The sequence below is a fragment of the Diabrotica undecimpunctata genome, chromosome 3 (assembly GCF_040954645.1).
Source record: "Diabrotica undecimpunctata isolate CICGRU chromosome 3, icDiaUnde3, whole genome shotgun sequence".
NCBI classification, from domain to species: Eukaryota; Metazoa; Arthropoda; class Insecta; order Coleoptera; family Chrysomelidae; genus Diabrotica; species Diabrotica undecimpunctata.
The window spans coordinates 123,236,821-123,263,305 of record NC_092805.1 but is presented as its reverse complement, the minus strand read 5'-3'; the positions used below and the strand labels follow the sequence as shown (position 1 = coordinate 123,263,305).

The 26,485-nt window shown below is 33.7% G+C and overlaps 1 protein-coding gene across 1 annotated transcript in view; it reads right to left on the bottom strand.

Annotated features, from left to right (window-relative positions):
* Nucleotides 1-205: 205 nt before the first annotated feature.
* The window catches only part of LOC140437355 (uncharacterized), a 234,471-nt gene continuing 208,191 nt past the window's right edge, over nt 206-26,485 (bottom strand). Inside the window, exons 5-8 of the mRNA XM_072526837.1 lie at nt 14,278-14,502; nt 7,478-7,649; nt 3,301-3,615; nt 206-1,639 (exon numbers count right to left, since the gene is read on the bottom strand). Of these exons, the coding sequence (XP_072382938.1) occupies nt 1,414-1,639; nt 3,301-3,615; nt 7,478-7,649; nt 14,278-14,502 (938 nt within the window). The 3' untranslated portion in view covers nt 206-1,413. The remainder of the gene's footprint in view (nt 1,640-3,300; nt 3,616-7,477; nt 7,650-14,277; nt 14,503-26,485) is intronic.

The window sequence follows — 26,485 nt, the reverse complement described above, 5'->3', positions numbered from 1 at the left end:
ATAGATTAGCAAAAAGAATCAAAGAAGAAAAGAAAATTTTCCCAGCTAATAATGTAAAAACAGTCCAACATAAAGACTAGGTAAGAAATAAATACGTGTAATAAAAATACGATTGTAGCTAAAGACATTGTTAACAATGTAATATGTAACTTCAAAACTGAAAAAATAAGTGATTCAAATTTTTAAATTAACAATGAAACAAGTATTTATCTTTGCTTTTATTTAATATCTCTTACAAATACAAAAACATATTTAGGAACAAATAAAAATAATAAAAAGCTTTAACTGCAATTATTGGTGGTATTTGGTTAGGACATAACATTTAAATTAAAAATATTTGATCAGATTTTTAACAAAAAGAGTAATACAATAGCACTAAAGAAAATAAATAATATTTACATCTAATTACAGAGCTAATAAAGTATTGTGAAACAAAAAGGGTTATATACAGAAGCGTAATCATCGTATAGTCAAAATAATAGCAGATTTTTAAAAACATGACTTTTATTCAAAAGCTATAGTTGACAGTATTAAATTAGAGAAATAAGAGTAATTTTGTTTTTATTCTTCTACGGACATAGTTCTATCCAATCTACCAATCTAAGCTGTAGTGAAATAGGCCATTTTCCATTTTTACCTAATTGTACAATGTGATTAAAATATCGTATTTAATCAAACTCTAACATAGGTAGCTCCGAAGTATTTCTGAAATGTATAAATATTAACGTTTTAAGAATATTGGACAACCTGTCATTTTGGTACAAAGATGGCTATTGTTTTATAAACAGAAAAGCCTGCAATATGAAGTACCTAAAAAAAGTAAACGCCATGATGAAAATAAAACTTAAACAAAAAGTCTGCTACGGCAGAAAAATTTGATGGGAAGAAACTTGAAAATCGCTAAGACCAACTTTAATTGTAATACAACCAACAATAAATATAATACTTTTTGCGAAAGGCACAAGTGACAAAAGTATTTCGCATACTTGAAAACGGCAAAACACATTAAAATAGTAGAACTGTTGACAGTAGTTTTTATATAGATTTATCATCTGTCCAAAATCGTGTTCAAAGTTCTAAAATCGTAGATCTAAATTATAACTTTTATATGCAACCAGTAATACAGAAAAATGTTAAAATTGCCGACTTAGACGTAACAATGTATAAATTAATAGTTCACGTCTATAAAAAACTTTGGTGTTGACTAACTTTAAATTTTCAGTTAACGTAAAAATATTATCAACTATAGCTAGAGAGTGAGTAACATTAATTTCAAATAAATACGAACAATACTTTTGTTATCCGAATAGCATCTTTTGAAATTTTAAAGTGGCTTCAGTTGTTTTATCTGTTAAAATGAAACAGGTTCAACAATAATTAGTTAATACAAAATTTAAAATGAAGCTAATATGTTCATCCACCCTTAACGTAGTTATATTCTTCGACTATAGGTCTTGGATAAAGCGGGTTGGGTAGATTTCCCGTTTTTTTGTATGTCTTCCACCTGATGTTTTTGATTAAAGTTGGTTTTCCTAAATCTTCAGGCTTTCTTTGTTTCCTTCTACGGTGAGTCACTCGTTTTCTGGGTCTCTCTATAACAGTACCATTGGACAGTCTCACTGGTCTCACTGGCCTCAAGCTAAAACAAAATGTTTATTGTATGAGTAGGTACTTAATATTATATATTATTTAATATATTATATTAAAATTTTATTATTATGTAGGTAGATACTAGACAAAAGAGGATATGGAACTTATACATGGAGGAGTAGGCTTTGGAACTAGATTAGATATAAATCCGAGATGAAAGTAAGTAAAGTTGTTTTTTACGAAAAGGATGTCAAGGAGCAATGAAAAAAATACTTCGACAGTTTATTAAACGAAGAATTTAACAAAAAATTAGTTGAACTAAAGTCGAAAGTAAAAGTAATTTTTATTATAAACTAGCAGATGGAAAAATACAGGAATAAAGTATGGCATTTATTTATCTTGAGAAAGCAGATAATATAGTTCCTTGACAGGTTCTCTAATGGGGGTTGAATAAAAAAGAAGTCCCCAGTGAGTACCTATTTTCAGATTTAGTGTTGTATCATGTAACATGAAAAATCCTGAAAAAGGGAAATTCCCTGATGATTATTGTATGCTTATGAGATAATAATAGGAGATCCTGAAATGAAATTAGAGGAACAGTTTAATAATAAAATCGTATTATATAAAATGGTCATTTACAACTGGAATTATACCACGTATAACATTGGATAGTGAGATGATTGTTAAAAGTAGTACCTTTATGTATCTAGGATCAGGATGGATGAAATTAAAGAAGGCGTGATGTGTTGTGTGACAGAAAGATCCCAAATTAATAAACTAAAACGAAAATTCTATAAAACTGTCATAAGATCATCTGTGATGTATTGTACTGAATGTTTTGCAGTTAAAAATAAAGGTGAACGACGAATATGTGTGGTGTAAATGAGAATGATTACATGGACGTTGAAGTCACAAAAAAGAGAAGTCTAGAGGTTGCACCAATTAATGACAAAGTGAGCGAGCATGTGTTAAGATGTTGGGGCATGTTTAATGTCGAAATGACAATCGCCCGAAGTGAAGAATTGCTGTTGAAAGTTCTTAAAAGGTGTAGAAAAGGCCCAAAGAAGACCTTGTGGGAGATGCCTAGACAGGACAACGGGATAGATAGTAATTTGACCCGATATAGAATGTAATTAGGGAATTTGCTATTTTTACTGGAAACAAGCCACATTTTTCCTTTAAAATAAACTTAATTTAAAGAAAATAGCTTAAGAATAAAGATTAAAGAATGACGATTTATGCTATGTATATACCCTATGCTGATAATAGTTGTATGCCTTGTCACCTGAACCAGGTGATATTTGGAACAGAAGTTTTAGACTAAACGAAATAACAGAAATAAAAGGAGTAAAAATAAAGAACAAGAAAAAATAGATGTAGATGAATGTACAAAAGTAAATGAATAGAAGAAGTAAGAATAGTTGTACTTACTAGCTGGGAATCTTGTTAAATACAATTCTCAGTATAGAGAACGATAAACAAAAAATTACAATTCTTTGAAACTGATCTAAAGTAAAATGGGACATTGAAAATAAGTATAGATAGACACAAGGAGAAGATTAGCAGCGTCAGTTTTGGTCAATAGATAAAGAAAAACAACAAAAATTATTTTTCTAAATCTTACACATTACAATACTCCAAACTATCTTTATGAATCTTAAATACTGTTGGGAATTACTAGAGATCGCATTATAAGAATAAAAATGTTACCTATTGGATTTCTTTTTTCTTTGTCCGTTTCTTCTGACTTGCTTCTTGTATTCAGGGCTCTTGTAGGCGAACATAGCGTTATCGCTGAGTTTGTCGTTAACTTCGAAGTGATAGGTGATCGGCAAGGCGTTGTACTTCAGGGCAGTAGTATTATTAGGAAAATCGGGAATATATGGCACGGGGATTTCATTCAGTCGGTTGTCTTTGCTGGCCTTGTATTGGCGTTGAAGTCTCTTCTTATCCCTATTATTAACGGTTTTAAGCCTAGTTTGGCAGATGTAGTGTTTTCGTTCCACACAGCTACGTGAACTCCAGCTTAAATAAAAAAATGTACGTCAGGTATAATATATACATTGCAAGATATAGTACAAAATCGTACCGTGTTGCAGATAAAGCGAACTTGTATATTAACCCGAACAGATAGACAGCTCTCAATTAAACTATGAACATTTATTTAATTAGTTTAAGTTAGATTTAACCTCACCTCTAAGATACAGATATTAGGACAACTCAATAAAAACAATTGAAATCATGTCTTCAATATCAATTAACCATATCAATCAGTCATATAACATAATTATAGCTAATACGCCCAACAAAAACGGCAAACAAAAAAAAATTATGGGATTTCATATTATCCCGAATAAAATTTAAATCAAATCCCTTAACTAGGATGAAATAATGGACACAAACAGTTATTAGTAAATTACCAACAACTGAAAATTGTTAAGTGTTGATTAGAGGTAGTGCTGGACCTTCCTCCCTGCACATACCTGTAAAAAGGATCACTCTAGAAAGTTTATTCAGGCTAATATGGGCTCAGGATCTGAAACACGGCGACCTGACTGGACAACTAGATATTTTAAGGATTGGAACAACGCAATCCATGAAGAGAAATGCAGACATTATGCCCTGAAAAACAAATATTATCATAAACCAGTCAGATATCATTTGGGTAAAGTGGACAGATTCTGCAAAAATGCAAAGAAAACAGCTAGAGGTAATGGATTTTGACAAGATCTATGAGTCATGCTGATGCAGTACACAAGTTTACCTGTTATTTACAAGGTCATAGCTCTTGTCAAAATCCATTACCTATAAACATATTGCCTGAAAATGCAGAGCAATTATTGGCCAATACTGTACGTATCTGAAACAGTTTTTTAGAGCATAATGAAACATAATGACGGTATTAGATTTTTGTTTTGATACAGAGCAGCGACAGCCGCTTATACGTATTTCGACCTCTTTAGGTCTCCTCAGAGCGGTATAGCCACTACTCTGTTTTGCCAGGTAGAAATCGTTTGATTTCTCTTTTAGTTTTTTAGAGCTTGACCAGATAACAAATGTACCTCCTAAACAGCTAGTAGACTTTCACAGATGCCTAGATCTGTTGTAGATTCCAACTCCTTTAAAAACTTAATATTTCAATAGTCTTACGCTCATAGAACAAAAAATAAGGGCCAGGCAGGTTTTGAACATATGCTGCCTTTGTCAAATCAAAGGAAAATCATTTATACATACAGCAAATCAAATCCAAGTGGCCATAAACATGAAACTAACTCCACCAATATTGGCAGGGCATAAGATCCAACTTGAACACTCATTGATTCCACTTTTACTCATAATTAGCTCAATATTGACGTAATAATAAATCAAAATACCTAAAATGCAAGGATATATAATGAGAAGAGATAAAACTAACGTTTTATACAATGCAAATGAAGCAGTGATAAAACCAGATAACAAAAATCTTTATTCTCTCTCTCTCCAATGGCACTACAGCCCAAATCGAGCCTTGGGTTTCTCCTTGGGTTTCTTCAAACTATGCCTCCACCCTGCCAGTCCCACGCCGATCTTCTCCAAGTACTCACGTCTAGCAAATTTTGCGGGTCCGCAGCCACTTCGTCCGCAGCATATTATGACGTTGGAGCACAAATTAGTCAAACTTTTCAGTGAGAAGAGTTTGGAAAAATTAGTTTTACTTCTCCGGTTTAAAATGAATTAGCAGGAACGGCTGACGAGATACAGATCCTGAAATAACAGTTATATCGTTCTATTGATTCAGATTCAGACATAAAAAGTTTGACTAATTTGTGCTTCAATGTCATAATATTTAGCTTCTTTCAACAGAGCAGTAACAAGCTTTTCCTCGGAGCTCCAAACGTTTGCACATTTCGATAGCCCAGAGGAACGGAGAGCTATTTTACTAAATCGTTCTCGTACCTCGCCATTAAAATAGAAAGTGGGAAGATTTTGGAGTCATTAGTTTGACTTTGCGGTTTGAATCTGAATCAGCTCGAACGACTGACGAAGTAAAGATACCGAAATAACAGTTATATCGGTCTATTGATTCGGATTCATACCTGAAAAATTTGACTAATTTGTGCTAAAACGATATCACAATATTTAGCTTATTTCATCAGAGGAGTAGAAAGCTTTTGCTGAAAGTTCCAATTGTTTTCATATATATATATATATATATATATATATATATATATATATATATATATATATATATATATATATATGTATATATATATATACATTTGATAAGGTTCAACATAAAAAGCTTGTAGATATATTAAAAAGCAAAAATATTGACAGTCATGATATGAAAATTATATCTAATTTATATTGGAATCAAACTGCCAAGGTAAGAGTTGACAACCAGTACACCCAAAATATCAAAATACAGAGAGGAGTCCGCCAGGGTTGCGTGCTATCCCCACTACTTTTCAATGTCTACAGTGAAGCGGTATTTCAAAAAGCGCTCTCAGACTCAATAGAAGGTATATCTATCAATGAAGAAGTTTTGAATAACTTACGTTTTGCAGACGATACAGTAATAATGACGGATAACAACAATGATTTACAGAACGTAATGCAACACCTTACGGACTGAAGATAAATTTAAAGAAAACTAAATGCATGATCATGACTAAATCTGTACATGCAAATATCCAACTGACTATTGAAGATACTGCAATTGAGAGTGTTAATAACTATAAATTCTTAGGAATATGGATAACATCAGATGTAGACCAAACCAATGAAATTAGGACACGCATTGAAATAGCACGTGCATCATTCATTAAACTTAAAAAGTTTCTTTGTTATCGAGATATAAGGTTAGAACTACGCCTGAGAATGATTCAATGTTACGTGTTCTCTACTCTTCTTTATGGCTTGGACACTAAAACAAGTCCATTTGAATAAGTTACCCGCCTTTGAATTTTGGTTTTACAGAAGAATCCTAGGAATATCATGGATTCAAAGAATGTCAAACGTGGAAGTAACTAGAAGGATAGGAAATGAGGCGGAAATAATATTAACTATCAAAAGACGACAACTTGAGTACTTAGGACATGCGATGAGAGGGCAAAAATACGCATTATTACAACTTATAATGCAAGGCAATATCCGAGGAAAGCAAAATGTGGTAAGACGAAGAATATCCTGGCTTAAGAATTTAAGGGAATGGTTTGAATGCAGTAGTGCAGAACTTTTTAGAGCAGCAGTCAACACAGTCCGCATAGCCATGATGATTTCCAACCTTCGATAGAAGGTATATATATATATATATATATATATATATATATATATATATATATATATATATATATATATATATATATATATATATATATATATATATATTATATCAAAATTGGATGCGATTTTACTGCTATAACATAATAAAATATTGCAAAGCATTAGTAACATTAATTTCTTTTGTGGAGTTGCCAAGACGAAAATTGTTAAAATTAAAAGATGTAAATAAAATGAAATTATGAAATTGTATAATATAAATGACGGCCATAAATTATACATACTAAATTGAAACAAAATACCTGTGTCAGTTATAGTCTAGGACCACTTACGACTGGAAAACTTCCAATATTTTCTGTCACAAATAATTCTCTCATAAATTATCTTTGTCATAAATCCTGTCACAAAACTAAGAAGTTTTGCTATGACGTTGTTCAACATGATTCTTTGCTAGAACTTTTTACTAGAATATATAGATCCGAGCAATTATATCGCATTTTAAATATATACAAACTGTTAATTGAATTCCCCAGATTACAAAAACATTTAATAAATACTTTTGCGGTCCAATCGCAAAAAGCAATATGCAATAATCAGAAATAAAAGATAAAAGAAATGTGCTTACAAGTACTGTTGAGTAGGATCCATTATAATGCAATGCCATCTTAAGGTTTCGGGATCCTGAGGGTTAACTTCTTTTGAAAATCCATTATAAGCTAGTGGTTTTCCGGGAGCCGCCCACTTCCAAGCCATTTTACCCCAGTCGTAGACTCCTCCCAACCATCGTTCTAAAGGATCTAGAAAAATAAATAATTTATGATAACTGTTGCTGAATTAAAAATTAAAAGCCAAATGTTGCCTCGAATAAAAAAAAAATGGGGGACAATAATTAGGCGTAGGAGTGGTCCTGTTACATTCTTGTATATCCATTTTCTGTATATCCAAGAAATTTGAGACTATTTTACTATATTCCTATGCTGATCTTTATATGTAGAGAGGGATTATTATTATTTATTTGTTACGTTGATAGCATTTTATCCCATAGCATCTTAGAAAATATCAAGAAAGGAATATAATGTAGAAATGTCTTACATTTCGTCTGGCAAAAGACAATAATATTTTTGGTATTAAGTTTTCTCAAGTGATAAATCTTGGAGATAGTATGTAGACTGAGATGTCTATCCAAATCTAGAAAGTATCTAAGATAAATAACTTTATCATTCAAGGATGATCATTTAAGGATGATTAATAAAATGAGGCTATTTTGAGAAGTAAATGTTTATTCTATTTTTTATTAATGGTTGATATTAATAACATAAAAATAAAAATAAAAACTGATAAAAATAATCGGAAAAGGAAGATATAAGTATTATAAAGGACTTAAGCAAAAATAGAGGATCCTCTTATATAAGATAAGGCGCACAAAAAAAATAAAATAAAAAAAGAAATAGACAGAACAAAGCAAGAGCATAGAAGACGAATTCAACAAAATATAAGATATTATTAGTACTGAAGTAAACCACTTTGTAAAAAAAACAAAAATCAAACAAAATCTACAGCAATAATGAAAATCTTATATACTAAAACGCTAAGCCCTTTTCTTGTCCACCACTTTACTCAAAAACCATATTAGATAATATAATAATATTTTTTCGGAATATTATTAGTATTACGTATGAGATTGTCAAGATATACTTTTGGTACAAAAATTCACTTCCGGTTTTAAGATGACCGGAAGTTAAAATTTACTTTAAGTTTTAGACCCCACAATGTATATATGGATCGAAAGGTCTCGTCGAGACGAATCTAAATATGTACTTCCGGTTGCGATCTGACACCGGAAGTGACCCGAAACGCGCATAAAACGTCAAGATAGAGCAAATCTGACACCGGATTCGTGATCAGCATGCAAAGTTAACTGCTACATGATATCCATGTCGACATTTGGTGAACTAAAAATTGCATTCCGGTTTTGAGGTCGACTTCCGGTTTCGTTTTTATTAGTCAAATCAATAGAGAATTCAACGTAGAGTTCAAAAATGTAAGTTCACGAAATTATCATTTATAGTTTTTGAGTTATTGATAAAAATATTTTTACTTCCGGTCATTGTATATATTGTATATTTTTCTCGCAAAATAAAAATTCCATTTAAAAAACTCGATGTCGAGTTGGTCCACTAGTATAAACATAAAATCACAATCAAAATTAAAATTTAAAATGGTATATACCTATATTTACATGAGATAAAAAAAAATAGAAAGTATTTACAATCAAGGAAGTAGCAACACAATTAAATATAATAAATTCAGAAATTTCAATTAAAAAATTGTAAAAAATGACTAACAAATATAAAAATGTTTATAATAAGGTAAAAAAAATAAGACAATAAATCTTCCACAGTTAGATATATACAAAAGACATATAATACTAAAGGAAGAAGTAGGGATTAGGTCACGACATGAGAAAAAATGGTGTAGGCGAGAATGAGAGGTGAAATGGCCAACAAATTGGCAACGATTGGCAATGGACAGGAACCACTGACAACCAGACCAGGTTGGATCCTGATTTAACTAGTGCTGTAGTATTGCACAATCAGATTAAATGTATCTAAGACGAAAATAAAAAAATTTGAGGGGAAAGAAGCTGTGGGCAGTAACAGCAATAGTCAACAAAATAACAGTGGAAGAACTTGCTTAAAACACTTAAAACACAAAAACTACAGAAAGGTAAAGCAGTTGGTTAGATGATATCCATACAAAAGTGTGAACGACTTTAAGAGAGAAAGAAACAGTTTGGCTAGCAGGCTTATTTAATACGGAGATGTAACAAATACCAAACGAATGGAGGAGTAGTATATTAGTACCGTTTTACAAAAGCAACAAATCAACAACAGCAACAATGCACAAATTTTAAAGCCATAAACCTACGTACTTAGTTATACAATGGAAATATGAGAGAAAGTAGTTCATGTAAGTATGTTATATAAAAAAACTTAAATATCCGAAAATGTATCCGAAAATAGTTTGAACCTATGCAAGTCAGATCAACAACAGATGCAATGTTCACTATAAGTCATGGAAAAATATAGGAATAAAGAAACAAACGATTAGTATTAATGTGGAGTATGTAAAGAATGTGACAAACATGTATGAAGGAGTAGCAACTAGTGTTAGGACAAGTATGGGAGAGACTAATTTTTATTTCAAAACTAGGATTGCATTAAGGTTCAGTGCAATAATGTTAAACCTGAGGCTGAGTTGCAGGCTACCAGCGTGGTAGTAGATGGCGGATAGTGGACGACCTTCAGATATGCAAGTTAGCTGCGAATACACTGAATAAGAAGTCCCCGATCAATCAACGGCGACACCGGAGAATATAGTGGGTATACATTAAAATAATATACATTATAAAAATGCTACAAAAACTCAATGAGAGTATCCTGACATAAGAAGTATTTCCGCTACTAAATAAGTATATAGTAACAGTAACTTACTTGATTGCTGTTAGTATACTTAGTAACGGCAATTGCTATTGCCGAATAACTTTCGACATTTTATAAGGCAGCAGTAGGGTCATTACTGGGTTAGAGTTTTGGGAAACTAAGATTCATGTAGGTTTAACAATAGATACTCAAAGGCGCTACTCGCAATATCGGCTCGAGTCATTCGGCTGTGAAATACTATGAAGAAGACGATGGAAACCTAACCCAGTAATAGCCCTTAGTATATTTATCATGGTTCATGTACACATACTTATGGAAGCTATTTATCATGGATTTCGACTATCAAAATCTGGCAGGGGTGAAAGAGGATGAAACTGTAACGTCTCCCGGGTAGCCAACCCACGAAATTGTTACTATTATTCCAACTCCGATGAAGACATGGAATGTTCGCAAAATGTGTATTTGGAATCCCGAAGTATCTCTGAAAAAAAGAAGATCCACAACACCATCCAAATGTATGCGGAAATAAGAATACTCTAGATAGACGAGTGAAGTGACAAAAAAGAATAAAATTAACATGAACCTATCATAAATATGTAGTCTAGAAATGGCAACAGATAATGCCAAAATGAGAGAGCATAGGTTAAGATGATTGGGACCTGATAGGAGACGCTTAGACAGTAAATGTTAGGTTGTAAAAAAAATAAGTAAGAAGCCACAAAAATAAAATGGATTTGAAGAGGGAAGATGACCAAACCCTTTCGGAACTCTTTGTTAAGATGAAGGTGATGAATTTGAACACACATAAAAAGTATTTGACCAATGCGTATTACCGGTCATTACCTATGGGGAGGAAACTCTGACTCTAACCAAGACTACGGCTTCGAAATTGTGAGTGACATAGAGACGAATGGAATGGTCTATGCTGGGAGTGACGTTGCGGGACCGAATAAGAAACGAAGATCTGCGAAGAAGGACGTGTATTGCTGATGTTGTGGAACGCGTAGAGGAACTAAAATAGAACTAGGCAGGCCATGTAGCGAGAATACACGACTCACGATGAACGAGCAAAATTACAAACTGGATGCCAAGAGCAGACAAACGTAGCAGAGGAAAACCACCTAGACCACATGCATAGTAACTTTGTATAAGTTAAAGTAATGAGCAAATTAAAACCACATGTATATCTAATAATTTTTACTATGACTTGGTTTCTTAGCCCTTTCTGTCCCAACGCCGCATATATATGTTTTTTAAAAAGTGGGTCTGTAGTCCCAGCCGCCGCTCCGTATACAAACGTTCGAGGTGTTATGGTCTCAATTTACCAAAGCGGAAAATATGTGTTGCTTATAAAATTTTAGACCCATTGGTGTCCCAATACCGTAGAAATATGTCCAAAAATGTTAGATTATTGTTCTCCAAGCCGCAAAATGTTGGCACCTAATAGCCTAATATAAAAAATCTTATAAAAAAATTGCAAAACAACTTTGACAACACTACAGACAACTACTCGTGTCAGCGAATGAACAACTTATGACTTGCATTTGTCCACTTATCATCTGTTAAAACACGGACGCGCTCGGATCGCGTCGTACGGGCATGTACCGCACCTTTGATGTTACCGACTTTCGATGGATACGACACACCAGCACAGACGTGCCTATGCTACCACGGACGAGACATTTCCCACGGTGCGTGGTTGCGAGCTGACCCACATCATGCGGACCCACTGCCGTATATATTTGTTCACATATTTTAGATACGCTATATTGTAGCACTGGTGGCAAATCTGTTACATACATAGGTCGAAGGTGAAGCTGTAGGTCCGTCGAACCGTCGAACGATTTCACGTGTTGAATATTCAGTTTTAAAAATCATTTCGGGAACAACAGTCGCAAACGTGCGCGTAATACGAGTAAAGCACATGGTTCTAAGCGAAAAAGGTATGATGAGTATGGAAACTTTTGTGTGCCATCAAAACAGAAATATAACGATATTTCGCGATGCTAGACTCCGATGAAGGGCCAATGTCTCTAGTCGCAGTGAGTATAATTCCGATTCGAATGAAGATGACGAGATAAATGAAGTTTTATTTGATGAGGTCGAAAATAGCAATAATGAGTTATCTGACGAAGAAAATCCCGTTCATGGTGAAAACAGAAACACAAATAATAAGTCACCTGAAGTGATTCAAGATAATTTGGCCCTAAAACAACATTTGGTTCTGAAAAGGAACAAAACTCCGTTTATTCCCGTAGTGCATGATTTTGATGATAGAGAGACCGGCTCACACTTGGACTCCATAGAAGATAGGTCAGATGCTTTAAGTTATTTTCTTTTATTTATGGACACAGAGATAGTTGAGATTATTGTCTCTGAAACTAACAAATACGCTTCCGAGGTTTATGCAAATAAAAAAAATAAATGGAGCGAAACTGATATCAACAAATTTTACGTATTTTTCGGTATTATGTTCCTAGGCTCACGACATGGAAAAAATAAAGTAAGAGAAAACTGGTCAACTGATAAGTTGCTTCATACACCAATATTTTCCGAAATAATGTCAAGGAATCGTTTCCAAGCAATCCTTGGCATGCTACACTTTTCAGATAATGCTAAGCAAAAAGAAGGTGATTCTTTTCACAAACTGCGAACGGTGTTCAATAAAATTACATTACGGTTTCAACAGTGCTTCACTCCATTTCAAAATCTTGCTATTGAAGAGAGTCTATGTACTGTTTAAATCTTTGAGATTTAAACAGTACATAAAAACCAAACGCCATCGCTTTGGAATAAAACTTTTTCTAATATGTGACTGCCAGACAGGATATGTATTAAGTGTTATTTTCTATACTGGAAAATCGACAGATATTACTCTATTCCAAGATCTTGGAATATCAGGCTCACTAGTAGCAAATCTTATGGGACCATATTTGAATAAAGGCCATAACCTGTATACAAACAACTGGTGCACTAGCCCTACTTTGTGTACATATCTGTAAAGACTAATTCATGCGGTACAGTCCGTGTTAATAGTAAAGAGATGCCCAATTTAACTAAAAAATTATCTAAACGCGAATCTATCTCGATGTGTGCCGAAAATCTACTTTGCGTGATATGGAAGCTGACTGCTAAAGCTGTTGTTGTAGATTAAAACGAAAATATGGGTGCAATATAATGATCAGATATTATGTTGAGCTCCACGGAGTGTGTAAGAAAGACCAGAAAATAGTATAAAAAGCTATTTTTCCACATGGTTGATATGTCTCTTCTTACCAAACACGCATTCTATTTGACCCAATCTTCAGAAAGGCTACCTCTTGCAGATTATCAACTTACCGTTATAGGGCCACTTTTTGATAGGTAAATTTGTAATAATTATTTTTTTTTATTGTGCACTCATTTCTTCATCCTGGTTTAGACATAAACATGAAAAAAAAAACAGAAGTATAAACCCTTTAATCAAGAATCCTCAAAGGTTCAAAGGGCGATATTTTCCTAGTTCAGTTCCTGATAAGAAAGTGAAGCGATGTGTCGTTTGTAGTCACAGAAAAGACCAGAAAAAAAAAGGAAATCGAGATACATGTGTGCAAGGTGCGGAGTCGGCCTTTGTGTAGTACCATGTTTTAAGGAGTACCACACAGAAGAAAACTTTTAATGTTAATTTACATTACATGATTTTTTTTCAGTTAGTTAAATTTTTTTAAGTTCGTTTTGCTCTCCGATGAGTACTTTTGAAAAGAAAACGTTTAAGTTTGTTAAAAAAAACTCATTAAATAATGAAATATTAATTAAAATTGATAGAATTTTAACAAACTACATACAATTATTCAAAATAATCATATATAAAAAATTATTCATATTGTGCTTTTATAACTACTTCCTTAACTATAATAAGTTTTTTTATTATTAAAAGTGAATAAAACTTTTTGAGATTTCCCCTGTATGTACACTTTACGAAACATTGATAAAAATCTCTTACCTAGAGTCTTTTTGCTGAGGAAGCTTCTTATGAGTTTATCTTGATTTCTGTTTTGTATAATAGCGAGATTACTGCGCATTTCTCGACATTGAAATAGTGCTTCCGACCACGTGATAGCCTCTTTACTGAAGAAATAACATCTGTGGCCCTGTCTGATAAACTTCGGCGGGCATACGTAGCTTTGTTTGAATGGGTTCAGGGAAACGGGATCTTCACTTGAAGAAACTATAAAAAAAACAAAATAAGTCCATGTACTGGATTTTTCCTAATTTTTAACATAATAATTGGCTGGGAAAAATTAACTTCTTAGATATTACAATAAAATATTATATGAAACGATGTTTTATGTTCGGTGTAGAAAACAATATAATATAATATTAAAAATAGGAAAAATCCTTGTTTGACTGAAAATAACAGTCTTATTTTATCAGCAGAACCCCACAGAGAATAATACCTTATTTTTCTTCGTCTTTTACTTTCTTTAACTTCTTCATGTTTGCAAATAATTTGATTTTACAAATCTTTAATAGTTGGCGGTTGAAACAGGAACTTAAGACCATTTACTTTTGAAAGGCTAAAAAAATGTAGATAAGAACAGCTTATTGAAATTAGGTCAGTGCTACCCAGCTCACAGTAGTTATGGATTTGGTAGAGGTTGAGGTACTATGGATTGACAAGGAAAATAAGGATTTTTTCGTGACACTGAACCGGCCAGACAAACGATAGATGTTTTAAGTAGTATGAATATCTTTAACAAAAATCTATATGTTTTCTGCAGTCGATTTTTTGGACTTATTATTACAATGGAGAATTGGACAATTAGTTATTAATAAATTAGGGTCAAATACGGTAAATTTTCACTTTTTTCGTCTATCAGCAAAAAGTGACACATTTGAAACAAATTTAAGGGTAAGAAACTTATAAGTAAGTCAAAAAAACCTTCAAAATGGCGTTTTTAAATGTTTTTATCCTGATTTGTTGCTCAGAAAGTTGCAAAATAAGTCTGCAATTTCAGTTTTTTATAAATATTAATAACTTTTTTAAAAATTAACTTAGAACCTTCATATTACACGGAATGTTTTGTCTTGTAGTGCCTAAAATATTATCATATTGGAAACTTTTAAGTTGAGTTACTATCAACAAGTCCTCACAGATACTTCGTCTAAGGACTAGCAACACCAGTGGAGTCCTACGTTACCATGCGACCAATTCCATTTATAACTTAACCCTCTCATGCAAAATTTTAAGGAAAATTTTTTCTTAGAAAAATTATTTTATTGCGAAATATTAAAAATTAACATTAGAAAATAGTATAGTAAGTGTAAAAATATGAAATCACTGTGGTGGACCACAAAGGTCACTGTGCACTTTCGAAATCACGGAAGCGTGTGGACTGGTTACTGGTGTGAATATGTTCAAAGCACAAAGGACACAGCGGCTCGTTGCACCTTTTGCAGATGTATTTTGTTTTTCTTTTGCAAGTTTTGGAGTGACATCTTCGAGCATTTGGTATATTAATTAGTTGTGGCCAGTGCCCCCAATTACTTTGTCTAATTTCAGGGGGTGCATGATGATTCGGTTTCTTCTTCTTCAAAATGGGAGATGGTGTACCAAACAACAGTTTACCTCGTTTATTTTCTTTCTGCGTTCCAAAATTTATTACAAACAAATTTAAGGGTAAGAAACTTATAAGCCATACAAAAACCTTCAAAATGGCGTTTTTAAATGTTTTTACCATTATTTGTTGCTCAGAAAGTTGCAAAATAAGTCTGCAATTTCAGTTTTTTATAAATATTAATAAATTTTTTAAAAATTAACTAGAACCTTCATATTACACAGAATGTTGGGTCTTGTAGTGCCTAAAATATGATCATATTGGAAACTTTTAAGTTGAGTTACTATCAACAAGTCCTCACAGATACTTCGTCTAAGGACTAGCAACACCAGTGGAGTCCTACGTTACCATGAGACCAATTCCATTTATAACTTAACCCTCTCATGCAAAATTTTAAGTAAAATTTTTTCTTAGAAAAATTATTTTATTGCGAAATATTAAAAATTAACATTAGAAAATAGTATAGTAAGTGTAAAAATATGAAATCACTGTGGTGGACCACAAAGGTCACTGTGCACTTTCGAAATCGCGGAAGCGTGTGGACTGGTTATTGGTGTGAATATGTTCAAAGCACAAAGGACACAGCGGCTCGTTGCACCTTTTGCAGATGTATTTTGTTTTTCTTTTGCAAGTTTTGGAGTGACATCTTCGAGCATTTGGTATATTAATTAGTTGTGGCCAGTGCCCCCAATTACTTTGTCTAATTTCAGGGGGTGCATGATGATTCGGTTTCTTCTTCTTCAAAATGGGAGATGGTGTACCAAACAAAAGTTTACCTCGTTTATTTTCTTTCTGCGTTCCAAAATTTATTAATGCTCTGGCAATACTTGCTTTAAATTCAAGCAAATCTTTTTTTGGATTTCCGTTTTTTTTTGTACAAAATTCATGCATTTACAACAAGAACATCCAAAAAATGTTTAAAAACTCTTATGTACCAACGTTTGTTTCTCCTCCTTAGAGAATACAGGGCCAACAACTGGTCCATCAGGTCTACTCCTCCCATGTTTTTGTTATAAAACTGAACGGAGTCTGTTCACTTCTATAGTAGTCTTAGTAGATTTACACCAGCGTTTTGTTTTATTTTGAGGTTTAATTCCAGCACAATTAGAAACAATGGAAATAGTCTTGTTGACTAGCCATTTAGAAACAATTATATTGCCACCTTCAGTACTTGCAACAGATGAAGTTCCCGTAGCCTCTTGTTTTATGGGTTTATCTGTTCTCATAACAGAATTACAATTTTGTAGTCGATTCAATCGGTGAGGTCCTGTCTCCCATTTTCCTCTTTTATGCAGTTCTTTGATAAGGGGAAGTAAACAAAATAAATAAGTGATTATCTCTTAGTCGTCAGTTAAACGCAAAACTACATCAGCGTATGCTCCAAGTTTACTAATTTGACTTTTGTCTCCCAAAGCTTCTTGGTAAACCTCAAAACGATACATATATCCACTAATTCCAGCTCTTACCCAAACTTTGACTCCCCAATTTTTAGGTTATTTGGTAAGTATTGCTGTATACCTAATTTTCCTTTTAGTGGAATAATTTGCTCATCAACTGATTGGTATTTCTCTGGATCTGTGGCACCTAAGAAGTTTTTCTGAATGTTATTCAGATTATTATTTTGATTTACATTATCATTATTTACGAAATGTAAAAACCTCAAAATAGATTGAAATCTGTTAACAGGGCATAGCATCTGCAATAAGGCCATCCTCAGGCCATTATCACTTAACCAGTAAAGCCATTTTCTGGGATATCTTATGTACGCCATCACTAAATTTATGCCCAAGAAACAATATAATTCATATTTTGTAAAACCAAAATTTAATTTATTGTTTTGGCCAGCATATAAATTGGTCTGAAAGACGATATCATCCATTATGTCTGCGGTACACAGTGATAAAAAATAATGAATGGAATTGTTTTAATGAACATGAATATTTTCTGTTCTTTTAAACTGTGGCAAAGTTGCTGGCTCATTCATGCTGTCATTATTGCACCATTTCCAGTCTTTTTTCTCAGCCTTTTTTGGTTTTTCTTTTGATTTTTATGTTTTGATGAAAATGCCAAAATACGCTGAGATAATGGAATATCATTTTCACTCATATCATCGTCACAGTTTTCTGGCTGTATTTCTTTTAAGTCACTTTCAACAATTTGGTCTTCAGGTTTTACATGTTCGAGCGACTATGTCTCTTCGACATTGTAATCAGATTCCAAATCTGAACCTTCTGGTAAATCATAAATAATGTCATCATTGTCAATACCTATAAATTCTTCAGTTTTTGGTAAACATAAAGATGGTTAATCCCTATTGTCGTCTTTATCGGCAAAAACTGCTTTCTTAAATAGAATAAAATTTCCCATTGAAGAAGTAATATTATGACAATAAATAAAATTTATTTATTTCCACTAAAATAATATAGGGAAGTAGATAAAAAATGCCCTCGAAAATCCCTAAATAAATAATAAATCTGTGACAAGAAACTAAAAAAAAAATATGTTTTGAATTTGAAAAAAAAACTTTGAATTTCGAAATAAATATTGTAGATGGCGGTAGTAGTTACTTGAGTAGAGTCCACTGAAAGGAATTTCATGCATTTTGCACAAGTTTCTTAGAATTAAAATATATTTTTTGGAGTTAAAAAAATTTGTCCACTGGAGTGGACTCAATGCACGAGAGGGTTGAACATCATAGTTTTCTAATATCAAAGATATAATTCAAAGTTAATCTAACTACATTTATAGAATTTTTACCCACATATTTAGTGGCTTTAAACATAAAAATCCAGATAGCACAAAATAATAATTGTTTGTCATTCACTTGTAACTTGTAACTAGACATCAGAAGCTGTATATTTAAATTATAAAAAAACTCACAGAAAGGTTAGTAGGTGTTATCTATACACCTAAGTTAGTATAACTAAATATCGGAACGTTTTTGGCTTTTTTTTTAGCCATGTTACCAAAAATTTACCGAATATTTAACGACAGAGCAAGAACCAGTGAGAAACTTGGAAATGGACGATAATAGGAAAATTAACGGCACTGACAAATTCAAATATTTAGGATTCATACTCTCAAAAAATGTAACCACCGAGCAAGAGATAACCAGCAGATTAGCACATACAAGAACATGTATTAAACAAATGAACGGGGTACTGTGAGATAGACAGATTACCAGAAATACAAAGAAGAGAATTTATAACACCTTGGTACGCAGTATAATGACCTATGGAGCAGAGAATTGGGTAATAAATAAACGAAACAGGTCCAAAATCACAGCAACTGAAATGGAGTTTATGAGAAGAAGCTCCAGAGGGACAAAAATGGATCGCATCAGAAATGAGGAGATAAAACGAAGAATGGCAGTAGAACAAGACATACTCAGCTACATCGAAGAAAAACGTTTAATTTGGTATGGACATGTGAGAAGAACAGATCATACAAGGTGGATAGCAAAGATTTCGGATTGGAGCCCCATAGGAAGGAGTAAAAAGGTAGACCCCGAAGATCAAGTGGACGAGGTCATGGAAAGACGAGACCTTAGAGATGGAGGATGGCAGAACAGAAAGGACTGGAGACGTTGGCTGAAAGAAGGAAGGCGGCGACAGCTGTAAAAATCCTTATATAGATAGACCAAAAATTTACCATTAGGACGTACAAACAAGTTATTTCCCAGCCTACCCTAATAACAATTGTTTCGAGACATATTTGTAATGCATATTATTGTTATTAATAAAGGATAATATTCTTAAGTATATTATCTTATACAGTTTTTAGTGATTAGGAATAATTTGAAACAAGTCCGCCTGTAGATATATTTTCAGATTTCGAGCGTAACATTAACACAATTTTTCTTAGACATGTTCTAATTTCTTGGCCATAAAATTAATAAACCTCCATTAACTTCTATATATAATCTAATTAAGCCACAAATTTATGGCATTTTGACTCGCCGTGTCACCTACACAACGCTAGCGCCAGACCTTAACAAACGACAGACGTTAATAACAATAAAATAGTAAACGTGAGAACATCTGAACAATGCTATCCCTATTTTTATAGCTACCATCGTTATGTTATATTGTGTGTACATAGACATAATAAATTGGATATGGCGCTAGGTTTTCTGCATTTTCATAGTCAAGGGGCTAAATAAAAATATAGATTTAAAAAATTTCCAACAGTGGTCTCGTAAACCAAGAAGCTAAAGAGCATATTTATGTTAATAAATGTGACTAGTATTATTAGAGACACTACATTGGAAATAAACGGAAATACCTCAGAAACGAAACAAAAAACAAAGAGTGACAAAAAACAATAAATCTATACTAACCCTAAAAATTATGAGATCATCAAAAAGGAAGCGAAAATGGCTCCTAGAAAAGTTAAAGCCTTATAAAAATATACGGTCTTCTTCTTCTTCTTCTTCTTCTTTTTATATAGACTTGACTCTGTCTGTTTTCAATGTTCCTCCAGTAAGTTGTTGATCCACCGTTTTCGTGGTCTTCTTACTGATCGTCTTCCTATCGTGGAACCGTCTCTTGCCGTCTTTACTACTCTAGATGTTGACATTCGGCTTATATGATCGTTCCATTCTACTCTTCTATTTCTTACCCATTTCTTGATGTTCTCCGTCTTGCATATACGTCATATATCTGTATTTCTAGCTCTGTCCCATAGTGTCTTACCATCAATTTTTCTAAATGTTTTCATCTATGCTGTTTCTAACATCCTTTTTGTCCTCTCTGTACATTTTGTATTCCATTTCTTTCCTGATATTTTTATTTCTCCATACTATTTCATTAAAGAAGCTTGCGGCTCTTTTTGCTTTATTCACTTCATCATTCACTTCAGTTTCATGCTTTCCGTAGCTAGATAATGTGATGCCTAGATATTTAAACTAAATCACTTGTTGTATTATGTGACCTTCCAGCTCCAATTTACATCATAGTAAATTTGCTGTTGTAACAAAACACATTGAAGAGGGCTTTAAAGAAAAACTGATAACAGGGGCTGCTTTCGTAGATTTGACAGCAGCCTATGACACAGTAAGGCACAAAACATTGCTCCGCAAATTATACGACACTCTCAATGACCACCATCTGGGTAAGGTCGTATATTCCTTACTGCAAAACAGACGTTTTTTCGTTATGCTGAAAGGTAAAGTAAGTAGGTGGAGAGTTCAAAAAAATGGCCTTCCACAGGGAAGTGTTTTAGCACCACTGCTCTGCAAGATTAACACAAACGACCAACCTACGCCGACCGAAACCAAGCACATCCTCTATGCTGACAATCTTGCAATATGTGCTCAAGGAAAAGTGGAGAAGAAACTCGAAACTGCTTTAAAAACAATGACACCGTACTACCTGCAGAATTCCCTGAGACTCAATCCCTCTAAAACCCAAGTCTGCGCTTTCCACCTTCGCGCAAAGGAAGCCAAGCGAAAACTCCAAATTGCGTTACATTAGAACACACAAACCAACCTATATATCTTGGAGTAACTCTGGACCGGTCCCTCACCTACAGACAACATTGCATAAAAACGAGAGGGAAAGTAATAACTAGGAACAGTATACTCAGAAAGCTAACGGGAAGTAAATTGGCGCACGTCCTGGCGTTTTAAGAACAATGGCACAGGCACTGTGTTTCTCAACTGCTGAATATGCGTGCCCCGTTTGGGGCACATCTGCCCAAATCAAACAAGTTAATACTGCGCTAAATGAGACATACAGGATAGTAACGGGGTGCATGAAACCAACGCCACTCTCAAATCTCTATAAAGCAGCGGGTTTTGCAGAACCCTCAACACACAGAGGCGTTGCAGAGTACATAGAGAAAATTAAACAGATCGCAGACGAGCGGCATGCCCTATACAAAGCTTGAACACCACGAAAGCGACTAAAATCTAGAAAAAGCTTCCTTGGAACAGTGCAGGATGAACCGCCTGAGTATTTTCCTCTTCCTCAGGTTCAATGTACCGGCCAGTCCCTAGACTTTAAAACGTGGTAAACTATGAATAGGATAAGAACGGGGGTCGCTCCAGTAAAATAAAACATGGCAAAATGGGGAAAAATCAACCAAGATGATGTGAACTGTGACGAAAAACACAGAATATGGAACATCTTCTTACATGCAGAAACTCTCCTTATCGATGTACCCTCGAAGATTTGTGGCTTGCCAACCAAGATTGGGCTACGTCTACCGACGTAGCCCGATACTGAGCCGAAATTTTATGAATGGCATGTCTGGACACGATAAAGTAAAGTAAAGTAAGCTGTTGTAACCATGCATTTTGTCTTTTTTGGGCAAATTAACATTTTCAATAACAAACGCCAAAAATAACAATTTTCTGGCGGTTATATCAAATTCTGGCAACATACGTTGTAAATCATCTTCACTTTAATAAAGTAGTATTGCATCGTCTACATAGCAGATTATTTTAAATTGTTTTTCTCCCATTTGGTATCCTTTTTTAGTTCTTACTTTTTTTATTATTTGATCCATAATCAGGTTGAACAATAGAGGACTCATAAAATCTCCCTGTCTTATTGTATTGCCAGCTTCAATGGGGTCGGTGAGTTCTTCTTCTACTTTTATTTTTATTGTGTTGTTTTGGTAGATATTTTCGATCGTTTTGATTATTCCTAGAAGTATCTCTCTTGCGTACAATAAGTGGATAACGTCTTTTAATTTGACCCAGTCAAATGCCTTCGTAAGGTCCACGAAACATGGATATGCCGGTTTGTTGTATTTTAATGATTTCTCGTGCACTTGCCTCTTCCCGACCTAAAACTTTGTTGTTCTTCTACTAGTGAAAAAAGGTTAGCGACCCACCAATCGTAAATACAAATACTGCTCAAAGAAACCGGATTGATACTATGAAGACGACTACGGCAAAAATATACGGTGAATAGAGACAGTGGAAAGAAGATATATATAAAATAACCAAACAGGGCGAAGAAAGCAAAAGATTTGAATTAGATTACTTAGATGAATATTTTACAAGCAAAGCCCGAAATTGGACAATCCTAGCATTGTACGGAAATAATTGTCCATTTCTAGTATTGTACTCCCAAACTGTACCATGTTCGAAATGATTAACATTAAAAAAGATTATCGAAACGCTCATCAATTCGAATCGATTATTATTGATCATTATTTAATTATTTGATATTGTTACCCTGCATAGAGATGTCCTTTTTTGAATCGACGATGTGATAAAATGATGTGTCAAACTAAAATATAAATTATAAGAAGCAATTGTTCTACAAGACAGTGATAATGTTAGTAAAACATTTCAAAGCTTCAAGAAACATCATTAGAATACAGGGAAAATGTTTGTGAAACATTTCAGATTTTTAAGAGATGTGTATGATTTTAAAAAAAAAATTAATCCCTTAAGTCAGAAACTCTAATTAAATATAGATTTATAACCTCATTGATCTTTGTTTGTCTTTAACAACAAATGGGAAATAATCGTAAAAATCTGTATTAATTGATATCTGTCTTATATTCTCCAAAAACTTTGACTCATCGCTAGTTATTTAAATTTCAATATTGTACAGTAATTTTTTTATACAATCATCATCATCTTTGGCTCTACAACCCTGTGTGGGTCTTGGCCTGTTCAAGAATTAGTCTCCATCCCCCCCCTATCTTTCGCCCTATCTTTTCAATTTCTGACCCCTAGATTCCTCAAGTCATCTTCGAGTTGAGATTTAAATCTAGATCTTGGCCTGCCTCTTTTCCTGGTTTCTACTGGCCATTGCTATAATATCTGTCTTTGGGGGTCTCCAGTGTGCATTCTTTCAAGGTGTCCCAGCCACCTTTGTCTATTAATTTTAATAGACCGGACGATGTTGCATTTTTCATAGCATTGATACAACTCAAAATTGTAGCGCCTGCGCCATATCCCGCTTGCTTGTACTCCTCCATATATGTGCCTAAGTATTCTTCTTTCAAAGCGGCCTAACAGTTCTTCGTCGCTTATTACCATAGTCCATGTCTCTGACGCGTATATCAGGGACAGGTTTAATAAGAGTTTCATATATTAGTATCTTGGTTTTTCTGTTAATTCTGTGTGATGTTAAGAGCTGCTTTAGTCTAAAGTAAGCTCTGTTCGCCAGGTATACTCTTGTCTTAATTTCTACGCTTACTAGGTTGCTGTTTTTTAGTTGTGTTCCAAGATATATAAACTCCGAGACCCCTTCGAATGTGTGAGCTTCTGTCACCAGATCTTGTGGTGCCGCTGTTTGTGTGCTGTTCGTGACCTTCATGTATTTTGTTTTGGATACATTGACCTCCAGTCTCATTGTCTTCGCGGGTTTTTCTAATGTTTCAAAAGCCTGTATCAGGTCTCTTTTTGTCCATGTTACTGTGTCAATGTCATCTGCGTATGGCGTATCCCTTTATATTTTTTATACAACGTACGACAATTATGTCTATTGCGGAGATTGTATAGTAAAGGGGTACAATGCTAGAAGTGGACAATATTTTCCGTACAATGCTAGGATTGTCCAATTTCGGGCATTGCTCGTATATATATATATATATATATATATATATATATATATATATATATATATATATATATATATATATATATAGAAAGTCAAAGACAGTAACGGGTTACTGGTAAACACAGACGGTTGAAGATAACCGGGAACGACCCAATACTAAGGAAGCAATTAACAACGGGCAATCCCGTTTTCCGTCGAGAGACGGAAACTGTGGCAGGCACGGGTAGGTGACAGAGCAAGTGGACTGAGGTAAGTATCGAGTGAGGTGCAGACGAACGGCAAAAAGTGGACAAATACATAGTAGGAAGGAAAGCGAAGTGTGATGACGAGAGACTGAGAATCGGGCAAAAGAAGGACATCGGGAAGAAGTTATGTTCTAACGGACAATCCCAACCCGATGACCTAGTATGAGGGGGCAGGGTTTAGCTAGTCCCGGCCACATCCAAGTTACCGAGGGCATGGAGGTCCGAACCAGGTCCAAGCTGGTCGACGTGATTCTGAAGGGTTCTTTAGTTTTAGGGAACCAGCACTTTCGGAAATGTTTACCTCTGGCGTCTATTTGCAGATTCCCTACCTATAGAAGGAAAAAAGGTTATGGTACAGAGATGCAGAAGTGTCGGTCATCCAGTTTATATATGTTTAATTGACTTTAAGAAGGCATTTGATCTAGTAAAATATACTGAAATGATAGCCATTCTTCAGCAGGTAGGTATTGGTGATAAAGATCTACGTATCATTAAAAATCTTTACTAGCATCAACTTTCAAACATCAGGATTTAAACAGGGCTGCATTTTATTCCCACTAATATTTAACATCTATTCGGAGTTCGTTTTCAATAAAGCATTGCATTGTGTACAATGTGGTATTAAAATTAATGAATATGAACTAAGACTAAACACCATAAAGACAAAGTTGACGGTCGTCAGTAGAACACCTATACAACCAGAAGTGTGAACAGCTTATGGATAACAACTGGGGAGAACCAACAGTATCACTTATCTTTATTGTAATCTACGAATAAACGAACGACGATGGACTGAACTCGGCAAAAGTGCTCTGAAGAGGCCAAAAGTGTTTCAAGGGGTCGGAGAGATTATGGTCACTGTAGTTTAGGATTACAAATGCATAATTTTAATTTACTATCTTAAAAATCTTAAAAAAGTTAAAATAGCTAATAATATTGTGCATTATTAGACTCAGTAGAAGTGAAGTAGAAACTCAGTAAAAAACGGCCAAATGAAAGAAAAATATGTTGTTTCATCAAGACAATGCACTGGCTCACAAGAGCGTTATGACAATGGCAAAAATTTATAAATTGGGCTTCTAATTGGTTTCTTATCCAGCTTATTCTCTTGATTTGGCCCCCTTCGGTTATTATTTAGTACCCTATCTGAAGAAATGGCTACTAAATTAAAAATTTAGGTCAAACAAAAAGATAATTGACGTACAAACAAACATTCGGACGGCATAAAGAAGTTGTAAAATCGCTAGAATCGTTGTTTTAAGCTAAAAGAAGACTATATCGAATAAAATTTTCCAGAAAAACATGTTTTGCATTTCAAAACAGGTTACTTATCAAATCAGCAGTATTTCTTCTAATATATTTCCACAAATTCAAATAGAAGCAATCTGGTGTCAATACAAGTTAGTGCACAAAAAATATCTGGGAAAAAGAATGAATATATCAAACTATTTTTATATCTAGAAAATTTCAGATCAAAAAATAAAAGCCTTGCTTTATTTGTTTTGTAACCCTTAAGATATTTGATCTAAAAATAGACATGGAACATAACTTTTACTTGTTTAATTGTTTAACTGCGTTGATAAAAACGGTTAAATATTATTACGTTAATAGATAAACGCGTAAAAACCCAAGTGACTTCAAGTCAACATATGTCCACCATAAACCTTTTTACATTATCAACATTGACAAATAGAAAATCCAAAATTTTTTCGACAAAACATGACGAAAATATGGAATTTAATTTAAATTTATTTATCAAACATTGTGTAATAAGTTTAAGGCAATGGTTATATATATTACCGTAAGCTGAATTCACTATAAAA